We start from the raw sequence: 14,147 nt of genomic DNA on the forward strand, positions 1-14,147 counted from the left end.
GGAGAGGCGATCTGGTCCCCTAGCTGACCCCAGCTTCCCTCTCTGATCCGTGGTCAGGAAGCTGTCCTGTGAAGGGGGCAGCCTGAGGACGGGCCCTGAGCCTGGCAGGCAGGACCCTGACACCATCCAGGGCCTCAGCCGCGATGCTGACCTTTCCTGTTCCATCCGCCCCTGGTCCCACAGCAAACCTGCGTCTGTTAGTGCTGCAACCCGCACACCTGGGTTGTCAGAAACTAATGTTCTTACCGCCGGAGCCAGAACGCGTTGCTAGGAGCATTGTTACAGCACAAGCCTTATAGCAGAGGAAACGACCTTGTTCTTGTCACTTTTCCAACACGTAATTAGAGCAGCAGCTACAGAATTAATTAGGCTGCAAACAGTGCACTGTCTCTTTAAATGGTTTTCCTGTGGCCAGTTGTTTACGAAGAAATTCCTCAGGCCAGGAAGTGAGGGGAGAGCGTGGAGCCAGCAAACACACTTGGGGCAAAGGAGCAGGTGCGCCTGGCAGGCCCCGATTACAACCTTCGAGGGCGGGGTGTCTGTCCCCTGCAGATTACAGCGCGTCTGACTCAGCGAGCCGCCACGCCCACGGACCTCAGCCCAGCGCGCGCGGGACACCCTGCTGCCGGGGAGTCTGTCGGGGTGGGGGGACTCCGGGCGGGGCGGGGCGGGTTCAGAGCCAGAGCGGGGCCCGAGCGGGGCCCGAGGTGGGCGGGCTCGGGGGCGGGGCCCGAGCGGAGCCCGGGGCGGAGCCAGAGCGGGGCCCGGGGCAGGGCAAGTTCAGAGCCAGAGCGGGGCCCGCGGTGGGCGGGCTCGGGGGCGGGGCCCTGGCGGGCGGGGCCCCGGGTGGGCGGGGCCGGCGCGGCGCGGTCACGTGTGTACACAGGCCCGCGCGGCATGCGCGCCGTGAGCCCCGCCGCCTCCCGGAGCCCCGAGCTGCCCGCTCCCGCGGCGACTGCGCTGCCCGCGGCCCAGCGAGCCGGTGAGTGGGCGCGGAACTCGGGGTGGGGGCGGTGGGCACACTCGGGGGCTCAGCCCGCGCGGGGAGCGGCGCGGGGACGCGGCGACCGGGGGCTGGTTCTCCGCTCCGACTCCCGGGTCCCCTCGGCCCCGCCCGGGCGCTGTCCCCTCCCGTGGCTGCCCTCCAGCCGCGCGGCGCCCGCGGCCGGGCCGCTGCCCTGCGGTCATTCACCTGTCCGGGCCGCTGAGAGCCGCTGGCCGCGTGGGCGGCTCGGCAGCACCACAGGCTCCTCACATGTCCTGCGGGGGGGCTGACCGCCTGCTTCTGGGTCACGGTGGCTGTAACTTTCAACCCTTTTATGATTACAAAATCTTGGGAAATTCTGGAACAGCATCTAAATGGAGATATCAAGTGTCCTAGGACACTTGATAAAAAGAAAACCCCCTGCGACTGGAGGCTTCGTCAAAACTTGAGAAGGCAGTGCCCCAGCCTCAGAGTGTCCACTGACCTGGGACAAGAAACCCAACACCAAGCTAAGGACAGGAGCACAGTAGCTGGGGTTCTCTCAGTGGGGCACTGGTCCCGGTCATCTAACCATGCTTTGTGGGGACAGAGGGTGAGTCGGGACCTGACAGGCTGTCCCCTCATTACTGGATGCACACTCGCTCGGCAGCCCCAGGCCACCTGCCAACAACCAGCTCCAAATCTTGGCGGAGCAGCAGCCCCCTCCTGCCCACTGTGTCTGCAGCACCTAGTGAGGCTGGCCTTGAGTCCCCAGGCGGCCAGCAGCGTGCTGGCCCGGCCTCTGCAGACCCCAGCGTGTGGACATGATGACTTACCACGCTCCCGGGCTGCTCACACATAATGGGGACCAGACACTCTGCCGTCTCAGCTGGGTCTTCACTGGGGTACCAGTCACCACTGAGAGGAGAAAGACGCCCTGTAATAACCATGCCCTGGGGACAGCCACATGCTCCCTGGCCGGCTGGGTCTGGCGCTCCAAACTGGAACCTCTGCTATCTCGCTAAATGAAGAAAGCCTCTAGAGATAACAGGCTTTTAAAAATCATAGCTCCCATCTGGTGCATGCATACTGTGCCGAGTCATGGACAGAAGCTGGGGCCAGGCCCTGCCCTTGACCACTGCGGTCCTGCCGCCGTGGGGGGTCACAGAAACACCCAGAGGAGAGAAGAGCCCAGCGTTAGTTCTGCATTGACTTGGGGTCCCTGGAACTCAGAAGCCCCTGGCAGGTGGGTGACAGGAGAAAGGCACATAGGTCCACTGGATGTGAGTGGTGGGGTTTTAGGCTAGGACGTAGTTTATCGTTGTTTAGTCGCCAAGTCATATCCTGCTCTTCCCGACCCCCTGGCTACAGCCTGCCAGGCTCCCTCTGTCCATGGGATTTCCCAGGCAGGAATCCTGGAGTGGGTATCCATATCCTTCTCCAGGAGATCTTCTCAACCCAGAGATCAAACCTGTGTCTCCTGCCTTGGCAGGCAGGTTCTTCACCGCTGAGCCATCAGGAGAGCCCTAGAGCTGCTTAAACCTATTATATAGTGAAAGAGGGACAAACCTGCCAAGGTCCCTGCCAGCAAATACGCATGCGTGATTCCAGGTGGGATGAGGGGCCAGCCACTTTCCGGGGCCTGAGAGGAAGGCGCTCTTTGGGGAGGCAGCAGCCACGCCCTCCAGGTCCTGGGATGTCATCTGGGAACCTCAGCAAACAACTTGCCGCCTGGCCTTTCATGCCCCTGCCGCCCACCAGGGCCGTGTCCTGGGGGTGGGGCCGCCGCCGCCTCAGCTCTCTCAAGGCTGCAGCCTCTCCCACACTTGGGCGGCAGCAGGTGTCTGTGGGGTCTCACAGGTGCTGCAGAGCAGGGGGCCTCAGTGTAAGGAGTAAAAGTGAATTTTCACTCTTAATTTGAGATGCTAAAAATGCGACGCTGTCAAGGGGAAGAGTTCAGGTCCCTCCTCCACCCCCCCAGGGACCTGGGGACAGAACCCCCTTTGACAAAGCAGCAGGACGCGGTGCAAAGGGCCAGGTGTCCTGTGCAGTCCCACAGGGGTCTCCTTCCTCCCGAACATGCGGTGAGAGGGCAGAGAGCACACAGGAGTTTCGCAGTTTTAATTAGAGCCAAGGAGGCAACTGTTACTATTAGACCAAGTGTAAGGAGCAAAAATAACTGCTGGTTCCTCCCTTGGAAAGAACCGCAGGCAGCGATAAGATCTGCGGCTCTGCTCTCAGTGCTCCCCCAGGTAAGAACACACCAGTGTCGGGCTGGGCGGGGGCCCGACTGGGTGCCAGCGGAGACGGGTCTGCTCTTGGCCTGTTTTCCCCGATCGAGAGTGCTGGAAGGAGCAGTAACCTCAGAAAACTAGTCAAGGGACAGAAAGAGAAAAGCCGAGGAGCTAGCTCTCCACAAGCAGAGGAGAGCACGGGTCCCGTATCCTCCCAGGGAGAGCCTGGGGCCCAGGGCTGGCCAGGACCCGGCCGGCTGCTCCCCCTGCCCGCAGCCCTGCCCCACTGGCAGGTGAGCCTGTTCTCTTCCCAGGAGAACCAGAGCCGCTGCCTGCTTCACGCTCTCTGCTCTCTAATTCAGAACCTTAAAAAGCGACAGGCTATGAAAACAGACACCCCAAGTGTGTGATGAGCCGCTGCCTGTCGCAGCCCAGGGGGCACAGCGCCTGTGACACTGGTCAGTATGCGTGAGCGCCCTGTGCTGAAAGCCTATGAACACATCAGCTTTTCCGGAGCGTCTGGCTCCTACCGGCTGGGTGTTAATTGTAGCTAGAGCCTCTGCCCGTTATTGCAAAAGGAAATACACACTCAGGAGTCGTTTTCAAAGCGTTTTGATGGCTCCAGAGCACTCAGTTGAAGTCCAGGCACACTACATGGTGGGTCTCCAGGCATCAGGCAGGGCCAGTGCCCACAGGATACACTGCCCTGGCCTCGGGGCCCTGCGCCCACCACTTCCCGGTCTGGGCTCTGCCAGCCCTTCTGCCCAGTGGGTCCTTGTGCTCGCCTTGGGGAAAGGCCTTTGAGGCCATCTCAGAGGCTGTGGGACACCGGTCACGGATTCCCCTCTTTGGGGTGCTCTGGGCAGGCGGGAACAGATGGGGTGCAGTGGGATAAGGTCAGCAACCTTGGACAGGAGTTAGCTGGTGCTTCGGTTGGGCAGGCTGTGTGCGCACAGGGTCACTGGGGAGCCCCTGCCCATCATGGCCCCCGCCCACCGCTGCTCTGCTGTGCTCCTGCCCCCCCCCCTTCCATGGAGATCACCGAGCACTGTAGCCCTGCGTTTGGGCAAGGTTTTTCATTGCTTGTGGACATTCACTTTTGAAGAGTTACTTTATATAGTTCTAGGCCCTTTAAAAAAAAAAACGACCAAGGAGAAAAGATATCTGGCCTGAAAATGCTTCCAGCAGCTAACCCAGGCGTGCGGTCCTTGCCGGCAGGGAATGAAAGGGGTGTCTGTAAGCAGGGCGCCATTGGGGAGGACCCGGACCCCGTGGGGCTGGGACTCCAGCTCAGCAAGCGCGGCTCCAGAGACTGTCTGTTCCTACAGCAGCCCTGGGGGCCCGGGGCCGCTGAGCTGTGGCAGGAGCCCCCCGCCCCGTGAGACCCTGCCCTTGGCCTGGGCCTGCTCACGCACTCTGCCCTCCCTCACCCGTCTCCTCTCCCCACGCAGCAGCTGGCAGAGTCTGAGGGAGGCGGCACAGCAGCGCAAATGTGTGGGAGGCGAGGACCCGCCATTCCACGCCCAGCACCAGGGAGGGCTGCACTCACCACCTCACCCCATCCTCCCGACAGCCTAACAGGGGACCCAAGCCAGGCAGCTGCGGGCAGGGCGCCCGGGGAGGCTGGTCCTCAGTCTGCAGCCCGCGGGTGGGATTCCCCGCCAGGCAGCGTGCGCCCCTCCCAAGGGAAGGTCTGAGTCGGGCCGGGGGGCGTGATCGAGCTGCTCCCCCAGAGGACAGCCGCGTAAGAGGCAGGCAGCCCTGAGTGTAGCAGGGCTTAGACACGCACCCCGTGGCCCAGTGTCCCCCCGTGGGCAACTGGCCCGCGTGCCACCCCCTCCCCGGGGCCTGTTGCCAGCCCCCACCATGTCCCCTGTCCCCATCACCAACGGTGCAGGGGGTGGCAGGGGCGGGGGCTGCCTCACTGCCGCCCCAGCACCCGACTCAGAGTCTTGGGCCGCCGAGCAGAGGCTGGCCCGTCGGCTCGTCTGCCCTGTGACCCGGCCGCCCCCCAGCCCCCTCTCCAGGCCATGTGCTGTGAGGCTCTGTCTGCCCAGTGTGCCGGCTCGGGTCAGAGAGGCTGGCGTCCACCCAGGCACCGAGGAGGACACATCACGTCCCGGCAGCACCTGCTTAGGCCCAGAGCAGAGCAGGGGGCCCCCTCCCTGATGCCACAGCAGCGCCACCTGTGCTCACGCCAGGGTCCATCTGGGAGTCAGGTGCCCTCCCCGGGCGGGGCACCCTCTGCTCTGCCAGGCTGGCCGCGCTCCCCTCTCCAGTCCACTGCGGCCCCAGGCGGGAACTGCCCTGGCCCGAGGCTCTGAAGAGCTCTCTACTCCCTGGAACAAGACCAGCCGGAAGCTGGCCACATGGCCGTCACCAGGGCCAGGCAGGGCCACTGCCCCAGGAGCGCGATCAGTGGGAATGCAGGCCACCTTCAGGTCAAGTTAATCCCCTTGGGAGAGACCGGATGCGGGGACCGCCGGGCCACCTCAACAACCAAGGAGCAAGCCTGGATGCTGAAGCCCACCAGCCCTCCCGCCCTGGGCCACACGACGTCAGGGCCGAGCAGTCCCGCTGCTGGCGTCGCTGCAAGACCATGGCCACATGCCTGCCCGTGCCAGGTGCACCCCTGCTCTGTGGACAAAGGCTGGTTGCAGGCCTGGCTGGGCACGCCACCACAGAAGAGGGGCACCCACGGATGAGGTTCCGAGAGAGGGGATGGCTCCAGCCAGACGTGCTCACCTGTATGTTCCCCAGGCCCGGCAGAGCTGGGCAGAAGGCCTGGGGGGAGGCACGGACCTGGTCGGGCAGAAGCAGGAGTTCTGGGCAGAACCAGGCCCTGGCCAGGCTGGCAGCACTGAAGTCCCGGAGGGCCCCGGGGCAGGGCTGAGGGAGGGAGGTCAGGGCCCCCTGACGCCCTGTTGGATGAAGGGGCCGTGGATGGCACCTGTCGCGGATGCTGCTGGTGGGTGCCACTGCCCAGGGAGGCGTGGAGGAGGGCCCAGAGGTCTGGGAGGCCCCACCAAGCACAAGAGGAAGGCGGCCAGGCCGGCCAGGGCACCTGCAGAGGCGCGTGTCCGGCAGGTGGGCAGTGGGCGGGGGTGCTGGTGGGAGGGGCAAGTGGGGCATATTAAAGGGCAGGCTGGGAGCCGGGAGGCCCACGCACAGCAGTGGGCAGCTCTGACCGGTGTCATCAGGACAGCCCCGGAGCAGGGTGACAGGACCAGTCTGGACTAGGCCGCTGGGTGCCTGGCCCCTCCTGACGACACCGGTCAGAGCTGCAGCAGGTGACGGGTGGCCACAGGCAGTGTCGTCAGCCCTGCCACACGGGGACAGAGGGCCCGTGGCGACAGGGGGCAGGGCCCGGGCACTGGGGGCCCACCTGGCCTTGCCTCCCGCCCCGGGAGAGCCAGGACCACAGAGGGCCCTGCGTGGAATCCTGGTCTATCTCTGGCCACTGTCCAGCTTCCCCTTTCTCAGGAAGGAAGTGAACAGAGAGCTGCTGACTGGAAAGACAGCCCAGCCCAGCCTGAGCCAGTGTGGAGGGCGGGGGCCACCATTGTTCTCAGGCCCCCTCCTCACAGGGCCTCGGGGGAGGGGAGCCTGTTCCCAGACTCCTGTACTCACAGAGCCAGGTCACAAAGGGAAGTGGGGTGACGTGGAGGCGGCGGCGGCGTGGGGGATCCGCAGGGGCAGCACCGGGACCCGGACGCAGAGGGACACCAGCTGGAGGCCTCACGCTGTGACCAGCTGCCCCGCAGCCGGGGTGGGTGGACACTCGCAAAGTGACCGCTGCCGACAGCAAGCCTGGGGGTGCTGGGCACAGCTGCTGCCCCAGGTCCCCAAGAGCCCGTGGTCGCCACCCCCCCCCCGCAAGCATCTCAGGGCCTCGTCCCCTCCGCGTCGTGTCTGCCTCCTGCCCTTCTCACAAGCACCCCCACCCTGGCCCTGCGTGTCACCTGGAGCGAGGGGCCTCCGGGAAGAACACAGGGACAAAAAACGAAGACAGGCTGAAAGCAAAGGGAAGCGGCACCTTTAGCTCATGCACTGCGTCTGAAGCCAGCCGCGTCTTGCGGTGGATGCTGACAGGACGCACACAGAGCTGTCTGTAGTTTGTGGGCAGAGTTGCCAAGCTCTGTGTGCATGAACTGCCAGGACGCAGCAGTTCGGGCAGGTTTTCAATCTAAAACCAGCACTAGCCGCTGAGACATGCACAGCCCCTCTCAGGCCAAGCAAGCTGGCCACTTAAGCACGTGAGCTCTTGAAAAAAGTTCTGAGCTGATTTGCTCCGCGTGACCGCCTCCCACGGACTGCGCGGGTCTCCAGCGGGACAGGGCCCCTTCCAGCATGTCCCCCACTTCCCACGGCTCACGAGCCCATGGGGCCCTTTCCATTGCCCACCCATCATCACATAGGGCCACCCTTCCGTCCTCAGCCTCCCCTGGCTGAACCTGCCCTCTGGTGGATGGAGACCCCCTGGAGGGGCAGGTGCACCAGGAGACCCCCATCAGGCCACAAGGGAGCCCGTGGGCAGGGTGCCCATCCCGTGTGCCAGCCCTTCCCGACACAACCCTCCAGGCTCCAAGCTGGCTGTAAACAGGAGGCACAGCTGCACCTGCCTGGAGGAGGGGCACCTCCAGAACCGGGAGGCGGACATGCGCACAGCGCCCCCACACCTTGCAGAGGAGCACGCCGCCCCGGGAAACAGGACCAGGGCCAGTGGGGCCAGCGCGGTAGGAAGGGAGGGGCTGAGGCCTGGGAGCCGGGCTGGTCAGGCACGGACAGGACGCGCTGTGGACCAGCGTCCTGGCCCAGCATCTCCCAGGCCTCGGCTCAGCGCGCAGGAGCCCACCGGCATTCGGGAGGGAAATGGGCAGTGGATCAGCTAGAGAGGATGGACGAGGGTTCCGAGGACCCCTCAGGCCCGGCCCTGCCTGGGGTTCCTGCCCGCACCCTGGACCCCAGATGTGGGAAGAGGGACCCGAGTCCCTGGGCGGCTGAGAGTAAACGCCCTCCCTGGAGGTGATGAAGCCAGGAGCTCAGCAGTCCCGCCCCCGCCTTCGGCCGCTGCTGCAGCGGCTCGTTAGGATACAGATGCCCCTGCCCGCGAGGCTCCTGCCTGACCCCTCTGTGTCTGGGGAGGGGGGTCACAGGCACACACCCTGAGGTGGGCACCCACTCCATCGTGTTAGCTGGCAAACAGACGCCTGTGGAGGCCACACCTCATTCCCCCTGTGCCCCCCACGCCAGGCTCGCTCCTGCGGAATGGGGGTCAGGCCACTTAAGGGCAGGCGGGGCCTCCCTCGCCCCTGGATCTGGGAGGCCAGGGTCTGCCCCAGAGGGTTGCTGGCCTCGTTCTGAGAGCAGGAGGCCCCTCAGGACACATGGCATCGAGGGTTGCCCCCCAGGTCTCTCGCGTTTCTCAAGAAAGTCTGTCCTTCCCTCACCACCAAGGCGCCTCCATCCGCCAAGGCCCACCCAGACCTTAGCGCCTGCCCGCCCTGACCCTGCCAGGCTGGGAGGGAGGGGACCGGAAGGACGCCAGGGGCGTGTGCAGACCACCTCTGGCCTCTTCCCCAGGGTTCCAGTGGCAGCTGGTCTTCAGGACAGGGGTCCCGGTGCCCTGGTATGGCACACCAGCGCTGCCCAGGCGGCGCGAGGGAGGCGGGTTGCTAGGCACAGATGCAGGGTGTGGGGGGGCATAGGATTCTACAGTCCAAGTAAGGAAAATGCGCCCAGGAGGGCTGCCGCAGCCTCAGGAAGACTGAGGTTCTCGGCAAGGGGGCCGCAGGGCCAGGCCTCAGATCCAGCCCCCCTTCTACAGGCCTTTTGCATGTGGCCCAGGTGCCACAAGGTGGCAAAGGCGCCTTACAGCTCCAGGTCTGTGGGTTTCGCTGCAAACAGGGTCAAGGAGGCCCATGTGGCTTTTAGGGCCCTCACAGCTTCCAGCGATGCTGCCTTCGGTTGCAGAAAACACACGCAGCCCTGTTTCCTGCCGGCCTCGGGGCCGGGGGCTGGGCTGTGGTCGCCAAGGACTCACACGCTGCTTTCCCCACAGCCTGCCATGTGGAGCTGCCCGCTCAATGGCACGGGTGGTGAGGACCCGCTGCCCTGCCTGCATGTCCAGCGGGCGCTGTCCGCGCTGTCGCTGCTCTACCTGCTGGGCGGCGTGCCCCTCGGCCTGGGCTGCAACGCGCTGCTGCTGCTGGCCAACCTGCACGACCCAGGCGGAATGACCATGCCCGACGTCTACTTCGCCAACATGGCGGCGGCCGGGCTGCTGCTCTGCGCCCTGGCGCCCGTGCACCTGCTGGGCCCTGGCGCGGCCGGCGGGGCCGCCTGGGACCCCGGCAGCGAGGTGCACATCTCGCTGCTGGTGCTGTTCAACGTGGCGGCGCTAGTGACGCTGTACTCCACGGCCCTGCTGGGCCTGGACTGCTACATCGAGCGCGCGCTGCCGCGCACCTACATGTCCAGCGTCTACAACACCCGGCACGTGTGCGGCTTCGTCTGGGGCGGCGCCCTGCTCGCTGGCTTCTCCTCCCTGCTCTTCTACATCTGCAGCCACGTGGCCGCGAGGCTGGTGGAGTGCTCGCGGATGCGGGACGCGGCGGCGGCTGACGCCATCATGCTGCTCGTTGGCTACCTGGTGCCTGGCCTGGCCACGCTCTACGCGCTCGTGCTCCTGGCGCGGGTCCGCAAGGAGGACACGCCGCTCGACCAGGACGCTGGCCGCCCAGACCCCTCGGCGCACAGGCTGCTGGTGGCCACCGTATGCGCGCAGTTCGGGCTCTGGACACCCCACTACCTGACGCTCCTGGGGCGCACAGTCCTGGCGGCGCGGGGGAAGCCACTGGATGGGCACCACTTGGGGACGCTGCTCCTTGCCAAGGACCTGTCCAGGTTCCTGGCCTTCGCCAGCAGTGCTGTGGTGCCGCTTCTGTACCGCCACATCGACAGAAACTTCCCTGGCAAGCTCCGGCGGCTGATGAAGAAGCTGCGCCGTGGGCACCAGAGTTGCTCCCCGGACCAAGCGGGGGTGCAGCCAGTGACGGCATAGACGCTACTCCACGGGCACCATCAGGGGCGGGGCGGGCCACACTGGCTGGAAGCACAGCACATGATGATCGGTCTGCTGTGCCCAAGGCTCGGTCCCTCCTCCCAGGTCAGGCATGCAGGAGACGACGCTGACTCCAGCCCCTGCTCCCTCGCCCCTGGAGACAAGGCAGAACCAGGTGCAGCCCCTTGGAGTCCCCAGGCGCCCGGGGTGAGGGTGAGCGTGTCCTGGCGCCCGGCCGCCCTCGGGTGTGCATGCCTCCCTTACGCACCTTTCAGGTCTGTGCCTGCAACAGCCTGCTTCCCCTCGGCCTCGAAGTGATGAGAACCTAATGCCAGTATTTATACTTTGTACTGCTAAAATACTACTCTCTCCCCCTCTTGTTTTGTTTATAAGGAGACATTTGATAGGAAAGTCAGAAGGTATTAAAATGAAGAAAACACAAACCCACTCAGGTGGCGAGCCTCGTGGCCGCAGGGAAAAACACAGCAGGACTGCAGGCTTCCTGGGACGCGCAGGCGTGGCGGGAGGGGCCGGATGGGGCGTCTGCGGCCACCAGGTGTGCCCCTGCCTGCACTGGTTCAGTGACCGTCTGTCCTGAACGACTCCCCAAAGTGTGCACAAAAGTTGAGTGTCAGTAAGGCGAAGGGAGGAAAATGCTCTCAGGATTTCTAACCCCAAAAGCTGATGGGCCTGCCACAGGAAAGACACATCTGGTTGGGCAGGCGGGCTCAGGGGGCTGCACAGCCCACCCGTCACCCCTCACCCTCTCCCGCACCCCGCCTTCTGTCAGCTGTTAGGGACGCAGGGGCGCCTCCCTTTCCACTCCCAACGTCTTCAACGAAGAAATCACAGCCCCTCACCCCAACCCTGTTCTGAACCCGAAATGCCCTAAAAGCAAAGGTCTGTTTTTGAAGGCTGCAGTCCGCATAGGACGCCCTTCAGATGAAAGATGAACGTGACGCTGGGCACCGCCCCCGCCCGGCTGCTGCTGTAAAGACGCGCGCGGTGTTCACTGATCACCAGCTGCCCCAGGGCCAGGCTGCTCTTCTTGGCAGAGTCTGTTGGGGGACCTGCCTCACGTGGCCCCAGTCTCTTGGGAAGTTGAGGCAAGAGAGTGAGGTTCATGCTTTTCTACCTGCAGACTGACTTCCCTCCAGGCTGACGGCCTGTACACAGCTGCAGACACTCTGGACTCTGGGGAACAACAAGCCTTGGGGGTGGAGCAGCAGGAACTGGTGGTCTCCGGGTGCTCCTGGTGGTGGCAAGCACAGATGCCGGCCAGCTGCTCCAGGGCCCCAGGGCTTGGTAGGAGCTCTCCTCAAATCTCCAGGGCCTCAGGCGGATGCCCCCCACTCCCCCAGCACATCCCCACACATGGATCCCGAGACAGCAGCAGCCGAGCCGAGGGGCGATGGGTGCCTTCCTCAGGGTCCTGGAGCCAGTACCACCTGGGGGGAGCGGGAGCCAGTAGAGGGAAGCGGCTCTTCCTCCCACATCATGGGCTCCTTGGAGAAGGTGAGCCCTGAGGGCCCAGATCTCTGTCCACGGCCCCCACCCCTCAGCCCAGCTGGTTTCCCCCACACAGTGCAGGGGTCCTAAAATCACTGTTTATTTCAGTTTCTCAGTGGCTTTGGTTGCAAGCTGGCTGGTCTCTGGGGACCTCCGGGGGGGAGGGTGTCATACAGTAGCAGCCACAAATTTCTGTCCCGCGTCCACCTCCACTGCGGACAGAGGACGAGCTGGGGTCTCAGATGCAGACCCCGCCACTGCTGCTGCTGCGTCCTGATCCTCCCTCTGCCCCCGAACTTGAGGAGCAAGCCCCTTCGCCTCAGCCACTAGCACCACAACAGTCTACCTTCCATGGACGGTGGCTTGACGATCCTGTGAACTCCGGGTCACTTCTTGCCGCCCCAGTATGTTTGATTCCTAGTACTCCTGCCACGGTTGCTAAAAAATGGAATGAATTTTGAACCATTTCAATGAAATCAGGCAGGTTCGGGGCTGTATGGCCATACATAGTCTTGAGGCATTTAGAAGAGAATAAGGAGCTATTTGGAAAATGTCAAGGTAGACCATGCACTCTGTCCTTTAAAAAAAAAAAAAAAACGCTGTTAGTATGTATATATTTTGACTGTGTGGCATGTGGGATCTTAGTTCCCGACCAGGGATCAAACCCACAGCCCCTGCATTGGAAGCACGGAGTCTCAACCACTGGACCCCCAGGGAAGTCCCTGACTGTGGTTTGAATGATCTTATTTTTGTCAATAGACAAACTCACCTACCTTGCCATGCTTCATTACTCAGGATTCCCAAAGGTGAACTTAACCTTGGGTTTATTTCATGAAGGTTATAAAACTTATTGTAAGAAACTGGGTCTTTTGCTAATTGTGGCAGATGTTATCAAGAAGGCAGGACTTCCTTGGTAGTGCAGTGGGTAGGAATCCTACCCACTGGAATGCAGGGGACATGGGTTCGATCCCAGGTGCAGGAAGACCCCACGTGCTGTGGAGCCCGAGCCCATGGCCTGCTCTGGAACCAACAAGCCAGGGTCACTGAGCCCTCGTGCTGCGCCTGCTGGAGCCTGTGTGCCTGCAGCCCGTGCTCTGCAGCAAGAGAAGCCCCCACGATGAGGGAGCAGCCCTGCCCCCAACACTAGGGAAAAGCCTGTGTGCGGCAGCGAAGGCCCAGCGCAGCCCAGACTAAATACTCTTTTTAACAATTAAAAAAGGTCAAACGTTTGTTTCTTTATAAAAAGGACCTGACAAAGAACAAACCAGGAATAAGTCGGTAAGGTGCTAAATTACACAGCAAGTTTTTGAAGTTAAAACCAGTTGGGAAATGTGGGGGCCTTTTCATTTCTAACCCTTTACATCTGCCCAGATGGCTTGAATTGCTGCAGGTGTGTCTGAGAAACTGGGGACGAAAACCCACACCACTGAACATTAAATTACTTGATACTTATGAGCTAATTTCTGGATTCTAACGACTGTGTTTCTTGGGGTGTGTGACGTGTCAGCTAATCAGCACACAGAGGGATCACAAAACAAGTGTTTCCCTTCATGAGTTAAACAAACTCCAGCCTTTTTGGTTACACCGTGGCTTCTCTGTACTGGTCAGGGCTGACCCTGCACCACGCCGGTCTTAAGTCCTACCCGGATAAACCCCAAGCTGTCCGAGGGCCCATGGTGTGTCCATGGGGCTGGTGGTGGGTGGGTCCCACACACCCGCGGGGGCCAGGGCCCCGGGAGGCGGGGGGGCTGCTCACACAGCCGTGCCCTCCGTCAACATTGCTCGTGTGGAAAGAACCGGGCACTTCCCAGCTGTTCCGTGGGGGAGGGGGGCAGGGGAGAGCAAACCGCCTGCCCCCGCCGCCCCGAGAGCCATGAGGCAGGAATCTGATGGGATTCGGGTTCCAAGCGGGCTAACGGGCTGCTCAGTGACCGCGGGCGCGGAGCCGGCGTGTTCTCGGGGCGCCCTCCGGTGGCTGTCGCGGCCCTCCACTTGCGCGAAGGCGGCGGCTGCCAGCGCGCAGTGCCAACTCCCGCTCAGGCGTCCCATCCGGGGGTTTCCTTCAGAAGCCGACTTGCGCGGACGCCCTGGCCCAGGATCCTGGGGCCTCTAAGACCACAGAAAATCCTGCCTTTACAAGTCAGGCCCCCAGGGCGGGCCGTGAAGGCGCGCCGGGCCCCCGGGCGCGGCAGGGAGCACACGCACGGCCCGGGGGCACCGAACCCACAGGGCGCAGCGCGGCGCGGCTCTCAGGAGGCAGCCGGCTCCACACGCAGTCTCTGACCCCCAGCTGCCTCACGCAACGCAGCGCACCGCCCCCTAGGCAGAGAGAGGGGCAGAGCCTGGCAGGAAAGCAACCGCGGGCGTTAACCCAGCC

At 63.4% G+C, this 14,147-nt stretch overlaps 2 protein-coding genes across 7 annotated transcripts in view; one reads left to right on the forward strand and one right to left on the reverse strand.

The window, feature by feature from the left end:
* CHLSN (cholesin) overlaps positions 1 to 14,147 on the reverse strand; it is a 66,389-nt gene that overhangs the window by 20,210 nt on the left and 32,032 nt on the right. The window lies entirely within an intron of this gene.
* GPR146 (G protein-coupled receptor 146) lies at positions 855 to 12,373 on the forward strand. The gene is made up of 2 exons (XM_055410457.2): positions 855 to 982; positions 9,260 to 12,373. The coding sequence occupies exon 2, from the start codon at positions 9,266 to 9,268 to the stop codon at positions 10,259 to 10,261; it is 996 nt and encodes a 331-aa protein (XP_055266432.2). The 5' UTR covers positions 855 to 982; positions 9,260 to 9,265; the 3' UTR covers positions 10,262 to 12,373.

This window comes from Moschus berezovskii, chromosome 27, assembly GCF_049115385.1.
Source record: "Moschus berezovskii isolate FMDL1 chromosome 27, NW_MosBer_1.0, whole genome shotgun sequence".
In the NCBI taxonomy this organism is placed as follows: Eukaryota; Metazoa; Chordata; class Mammalia; order Artiodactyla; family Moschidae; genus Moschus; species Moschus berezovskii.